The sequence below is a fragment of the Silurus aristotelis genome, assembly GCF_946808225.1.
Source record: "Silurus aristotelis genome assembly, chromosome: 5".
In the NCBI taxonomy this organism is placed as follows: domain Eukaryota; kingdom Metazoa; phylum Chordata; class Actinopteri; order Siluriformes; family Siluridae; genus Silurus; species Silurus aristotelis.
The window spans coordinates 959,922-967,183 of NC_139578.1; the positions used below are offsets into that span (position 1 = coordinate 959,922).

General features: G+C 44.6%; 1 protein-coding gene across 1 annotated transcript; it reads left to right on the forward strand.

Annotated features, from left to right (window-relative positions):
* The first annotated feature begins 230 nt into the window (after positions 1–230).
* Positions 231–6,551, forward strand: kdsr (3-ketodihydrosphingosine reductase). The gene is made up of 10 exons (XM_083542544.1): positions 231–851; positions 1,439–1,528; positions 2,006–2,062; positions 2,369–2,434; positions 2,574–2,669; positions 2,897–3,088; positions 3,357–3,440; positions 3,552–3,635; positions 4,207–4,308; positions 4,443–6,551. The coding sequence occupies exons 1-10, from the start codon at positions 738–740 to the stop codon at positions 4,563–4,565; spliced, it is 1,008 nt and encodes a 335-aa protein (XP_083398670.1). The 5' UTR covers positions 231–737; the 3' UTR covers positions 4,566–6,551.
* The last annotated feature ends 711 nt before the right edge of the window (positions 6,552–7,262 follow it).

Genomic DNA, 7,262 nt, shown 5'->3' on the forward strand with positions numbered 1-7,262 from the left:
GACGCCATTTATATATATATATATATATATATATATATATATATAATTAATTATTTTTTCTTATTAAATTAATTGTTTAAAATACATCATTAATTTTGTGTGTGTGTGTGTGTGTGTGTTTGGCTCGTATTATGGAATAGATTTGACGTGACGGAAGTCCTTCCTTCCTCTCACAAAAAGACAGCGCAAGGTGACGCCCGCATTGAATTCGGGGATTTGTAGTTTGTAATGGGTCGGGGATTAGAGCTATACATTTCTCTAAAGACTGCAAATCCCACAATTCACCTAGAAATCCAGCGTCGGTTCATGGCCGTCGCTTGTGTTTTGGTTTGTATTAGTGAACGGAGTGAGCGAGCTGGGAACAGTTTTTCGTGCTTTTATTCCGTTGCGCTTTTCTAACACAGCAATTTTAATGATATCTGCGTGAAAAGTGGAGATATTTTGATTTCCTGTTTCTCTGAGAGTTGGGGGAAAAATCGTCCGCAGTAGAAAACGTTAGCTTGTTACTAGCGCAGTCGTGTCCTAAATTGAAGCCCATAGGTAGTTCAAGTGCCCTAGGTAGGTCATCAGGCGCTATTATTGTTATAGGACATTAAGGGCACGTATAAAGGGAGTTAGTAGAGATTTGGGATTCAGCCTGAAGGCTCATCCATGCCCACCGAACGCCTGTTCCAAAAAGCTCAATAATACCGGAGTGGTTTCTGTCCCCCTCCAGCTGGTCTTTTCTCCCCTTCATCATGATGATGATTTTAGTTTTTGCTGCTTTTATGGTCGCTTTTGTCCTGTTTCTCTACATGATCTCCCCTTTAATCAGCCCCAAACCGCTTCAACTCAACGGGGCCCATGTTGTGGTGAGTGCACTTTTATTTCACTTCATTCATTTACAACCATAAGACTTTTATAAAGTGTTTAATATCTGTCTCTCTTTTAAATCATGTTTAGCGGCTCATTTGCAGGTTTATCAGCACGATAAAAAAAAAAAACCTCATATTTGTTCGCGTTGTAATTTTAGTTTGCTTTTTGTATTTCACTCGTTTTCTATCAAAAATATAAAGCAGAAAAAAAACACATTTGTACTGAAAAATATTAATAGTTCAAACGAATCCGCCGCGTTTACGTCTATTCTTGCTGCAAATACACTCCGCTATGAATATTTATCAATATGCAAATTGGACACAACACGGAAACGCCCTTCAACGCAAAGCCCCGCCCCCGCCCCTTGGATCGCTGGCGGTGTGACTGTAAACCAGATTAATGATTTCATTGCATTTATTGTTGTTTTTACTATATTATGGCATATAGTTTGCGCCCCACTACACACACACACACACACACACACACACACACACACACACACACACACACACATATGGCATACTAAATGTGATGTATATTTGTTGTGTGTGTGTGTGTGTGTGTGTGTGTTTGGGCTGTACAGGTGACAGGGGGCAGCAGCGGGATTGGAAAGTGCATCGCCATGGAGTGCTACAAGCAAGGAGCCTTCATCACCCTGGTGGCTCGGGACGAGGTGACCTTTATTCCCAAGCCAACGGAGGCGTACAGACCCCCCGATTAGTGCCGTCTGAAAGTGTCTCTGCATTTCTCCAATGCTAATGGAGGGGGCGTGGCAGGGCTTTAGATTAGACTGGGTTCAGGCGAGAAGATTTTATATATATATATATATATTCATTCAGGATTCATCCAAATTCTGAATTAGGGAAGAAAAGAAGAGAAAGAGAAAAAAAAGGGGTGGGGAAAAAAGAGGAAACATCCAAAGTGTTATACAAAAAAAAGATAGCATGAAGGATTAAAAGGGATAGAGAGAGGAAAGGGAGGTAGAAAGACTAATGAAAAAACAAGAAAGAAAGAGAGATAGAATAAAGGTATATAAACGAGGTGGGATCGTAAAGGATAAGAGCGAACGAAGGATGATGGTTTTGAGATGTACAGAGATACAGATGTGTGATGAGTTTCTCTCTCTCTCTCTCTCTCTCTCTCTCTCCAGGGTAAACTGGTGCAGGCGAAGAAGGAGGTGGAGAAGTGTGCCGTGAACGATAAGCAGGTCAGCGACACGCCGATGTTTAGACTCGACCTTCTGGTGTTTAATGAGAGAAGTGGAATAAATGAGTGCAGTAGTGCAGAGTGATAGCAGGGGGGCAGCGTTGAGCCGAAACACTTTTACACCATGTGGAGGGTTTTCACTGTCACACACACACACACACACACACACACACACACACACACACACACACACAGTTATCATCGCATGTGTATTGTGCAGAAAAGAACATCCCATCAATACTGCGATATGAATAAATGTAATACTTATTTGATTGTGTGTGTGTGTGTGTGTGTGTGTGTGTGTAAGGTGGTGCTATGCATCTCAGTGGACGTGTCGAAGGATTACAGCCAGGTGGAGAGCGTTCTCAAACAGGTGACGGACTCCGAAATGTGTGTGTGTCAGAATAAAAACTGTCTTTTAGTACAGCACTAAAAGTGTGTGTGTGTGTGTGTGTGTGTGTGTGTGTGTGTGTGTGTGTGTGTGTGTGTGTGTGTGTGTGTGTGTGTGTCAGGCTCAGGAGAAGCTTGGGCCGGTGGACATGCTGGTGAACTGCGCAGGGACGTCTGTTTCGGGGAAGTTCGAGGAGCTCGGCGTCCAACATTTCCAGGTAACTAACAGCAAGTTGCGAATTATCCAAAAATTCCGAATGTCAAGGAATGTTAGGAATAACATTTAACAGTTTTCACTAACAAATTTCATAAACAACGGAACTCGCAATATATTTATATATATATATATATATATACACCCTTTTCCCCGTGTTACTACATGACTTTGTGTAACGTGTGTGTGTGTGTGTGTGTGTGTGTGTGTGTGTGTGTGTGTGTGTGTTAGCGTCTGATGGAGGTGAACTACCTGGGCAGTGTGTACGCCACGCGGGCTGTGATCAGTAACATGAAGGAGCGGAGGATGGGCCGCGTGGTGTTCGTGTGTTCCCAGGCCGGGCAGCTCGGACTCTTCGGATACACTGCCTACTCCGCCTCCAAGTTCGCCCTCCGCGGCCTCGCCGAAGCTCTGCAGATGGAGGTGCGTGAGAAAGTGTGACACGCTGAACGCTGGTGAAAAATTTTGAAGCTGTGTTATAGGAGCTATAAATGTCCTGTACCTCAACACCTTCTTCCGGTAGTCATAGAAATAAAAATGCACTTTTTCATGTTGGATAGAAACGAACAACTCCGTGTTTCACCTCTGACACCGGAGACTCTGTACTCTAGGACGAGCTGTTGCTATGGAGACGAGAAAATGCTTGACCAATCAGAATGCATAATAACTCCCATCGTTTCCCCTCCCCCAGGTGAAGCCGTATAACATCTACGTCACGATGTCGTACCCCCCAGACACGGACACGCCGTCTCTGGCTGAGGAGAACAAGATGAAGGTAAATAAGCCACGCCCACACACGCATGCACATCTGGGCTGATGTTATTGACTGAGGTTTTGACTGTATCTCTTTATCCCTCATCATCATTGTTTGTGTTCTCTCATGCAGCCTTTAGAGACGAAGCTGATCTCTGAGACGTCTGGAGTCTATCAGCCTGAGCAGGTGGCTAAAGTCATCGTTAAAGACGCCGTGGTGAGCGCACACACACACACACACACACACACACACACACACACACCCCTTAATGCTGTAGGAAAATCACGTCGGAATGCGGACAGTAAAAGAAATCTGATGGATTCTGCGTTCTGATTCGATACAGTAGCACAGGTTTACTATTAATTAGGTTTCAGTTTCCATAGCGACAGATCCTCCGTAGCTCATTAATCAGAATCGGCGCTTTTTTTTATCCGTACAGGAAAATATTTAATTAACGTGCTCGGTTTGATACGTCACCGTTCCCATAGCAACAGTTTGACAGGGACGTACAGTGCGTTCGCTAAAAGAGGTGACGGCTCAACTTACGTTTTCCAACGTCTTCAGGAACGAGAAGGTTTTTTTTTATTAAGAGAGAGAAAAATGGAGAGTCTGATGAGGGACCAGACGTTTATCGCTGTTATTACCGAGTCTCACCGAGTCTCCGGGGTCAAACAAACGTCTAGAAGAAACATGTCCCTGTGAAAGAAGCAGTTGCCATGGAATGATGCCATGCAGGAGACAGAACTCACCTGTGTGTGTGTGTGTGTGTGTGTTTTGTGTGGTACAGCAGGGGAACTTCAGCAGTTCAGTAGGTCCTGATGGATACATGCTGTCTGCACTGACCTGCGGCATGTCCCCCGTCACGTCCATCACCGAGGGACTGCAGCAGGTACACACCTGTGTCTCTCACACTTGTCCTCTCACACCTGTTTAGTCTCAGAGTTTAAGTGGTCAGGACACTGGTGTAGGCTGAGTAACGTACGAGGTGTGTGTGTGTGTGTGTGTGTGTGTGTGTGTTTTCAGATCGTCACCATGGGTTTGTTCCGCACGATCGCGCTCTTTTACCTGAGCAGTTTCGACAGCATCGTACGCCGCTGCATGATCCAGAGGGAGCAGAACAAAACGGCGAGCGACAAGACCGAGTAACACGATTTCTGCCGTCGCTGCTCCACGTCCTCGACACACACACACACACATCTCAAATTTGTCAACAAGGGCGGAGCTTAAGCTACATTTGATCAGCCAATGAGCCTCTTAGTTTACCCATGATTAGCGTTTACCTCTCCCTCAGTAACTACAGGACAGTAACTAGCTTGCTAACTTTAACTCAAACCCAGTTAGCAGGCTAACACCTTGTTGAGGTAAAAGCTTTATACATTCAGCTAGTTCTCTAACGTCAGCTAGCTGCTACAGTGCGTGACTACAGTTTAGTAAAGTTAGCAGAGCTAGCTAGTTCGTTGTGCATTGTTGCTGCTAGTGTTAATCACACAATGAAAGAGCTAGCCGCATTTTAAATGTCTTTAAGTGCACACAGTGTTTGCTAGCATCATTAAAAACATTCGCTTTACCTGACTAGCTTTTTCAAGAGCGAATAAAACCTGCCCTTGTTTCCTGGCAAGATTGCTAGCGCTGATTGCTAGCGAGCGATACAACTTTCAGCCCACTGGTTGGCTTTAGCTCCGCCCCTTATTAACGTCCGTAATAGTTTTTTTCTTCATGCACGGATTATCTTCGCAGGCGAGGATAAACAATTCCTCTGTGTGATGACGCGCTCACGTTTCTCATCAACCTCCTGAACTGCGTCCGCCATCTTGCCTTATTCACGGTTCCCCGTCCTGTAGGAGACTCGCCGGTTCGAGTACCTCACTAGCCCTTTGCTAACAGGAAGAGCTAGCATGTTAACCCCGACTTAAGGGGAGAACCAGATGTTTAGTGTGTGTTTTAGCATCCATGCTAGCTGTTAATTCAGGACGGCGTCACGTGGGCCGAACCTTCTTACCTGGAACAGAGCGTCTCATTCTTTTAGGGTTAGCTAGTGTTGGTGCTTAAAACACTCAACATTTGAGGCGACTTCTTTCAGTAATTATTCTTTTTCATTGTCATTCCGACTACGTAACCTGCTTACCAGCTAGAAAACACGCATCAAAGCATATTTCTAGCATTTAGCCAAATAACTGGCTAGCATGCTGGAGTAGCATAGCTATAGTACAAGCAAACAAACGAGATGTTTTCTTTGAAGACGCCACACTCCGTATATGTTAGTCATATCGGCCTAGCTAGCATGCTGTCTGGACAGCATTGCTAAAATTTTAATTAGCAAAGAAGCCGGCCAAAGAAATCTTTACTGGATCGATCCTCAACAGCCATGCCATACTGGCTTGCTAACCCGTTAGCTAGCTGGCCACACGGTTATTAGCATATTAGTAACTAGCATAAAAACCAGCTTGGTAGCTGGACCAAATAAATTTCACCAGGTAAAACGAGCAAACAGTAGACGCCGCCACCCAGAATCTCTTCTTCAGCTACGCTATTTTCTGAATTCGGGGCGCCTCAAGTATGAAAGTGAGGACACGTGAGTTGTCATAGCGACGATGTTCTCATTTGATGTTGGCTCCAGGCTAATTAGCTCTCGTTCCGGTCCACACTAGCTCAGTGTAGTTAGCGAACGAGTTATCCCACGACAATCAGCATTCGCACCATTCCCAGCGTACACGCTCCTGAGGACCTCGAAGGAGGCCGCGCAGGTGGGTGTCGCCCAGACCACTCCCCCAAACTCCGCCCCATGATGTCGGTTACCGCGGTTACCGCGCGCCTACTCAAGCAACGATCTTTCGTTTCCATTTTACAGCTATGCAAACGAAGCATGTGCATCAAAGCCACCCGAGTTTCACCCACGTGCTGGACTTCGCTCTTTTCTCTCCTGGTCCCGTCTTTAGGTTCGTTTTAATTTAATTTAACGCTAATTTAAAAAAAAAAAACAAGAAAACCAGCTTGATAACATTCCATTTGTCGTCTCATCGTTTCTTTAACAAACTTGTAAAAATAAGACATGATTTACACGTGTGCCATAAAACTGTTGCTTTGTGTTGATTTCTAACATCATCCAATAAAATGTTGGAGAGTCGCTTCCATCATTTATTTCGTTTATTTTTATTCAATGGTCCGTTTTTCAGATTTTGTCATATCACCATGGAAACACAACCAGCGACGACTTCGTCACAGACACTGAAGACCACTGCTTCCAAAACCTTTTGTGTTTCATTCCTTCACAGATTAAAGAGCTAAAAGGTCTGGATTGTTCGGTAGATGTTTGTGGTGACTCTCACTACATGGTCTAATGAAGTGGTGTTGAAAGTGAAGGAAGGCACAAAAAAGCCTGAGAGATTAAAGAGCTTTAGCAGGAGCCAAATCAACAATTTTGGTGGCTTTTTTTTTAAAGAAGGAAGAAACATAACTGGTGGATGATCACAGAATTCTTCTTCCATGGTCTTCAAAAAACACTTATTAAAGTTGAGAAGCTTTGGAGGAGGGACGCTCCAGAGCCATACAGTCCATCTGAGGAACAAGATTAAAATGAAACCAAGCACCAGTTCTAGCAGAGTTAAAGGAAGTGTGTGGAGGATGAAAGGAGCTCATGGATGCATGGTCTACAGAGTCCAGAATGAAACTTATGATATGAGGCATCGTGAAACAGACCCGGTAGAGCAACCAGAGGACTTCTGAACAGAAATGAGTTGTCACCTGACCTCAATCCACCAACAAGCTGCTGCTGAAGGTCTGCTGAAGTTCAGGTGATGCCCATGAGTGAGTGAGAAGCAGAACTGCAGAAACACATCACTGACG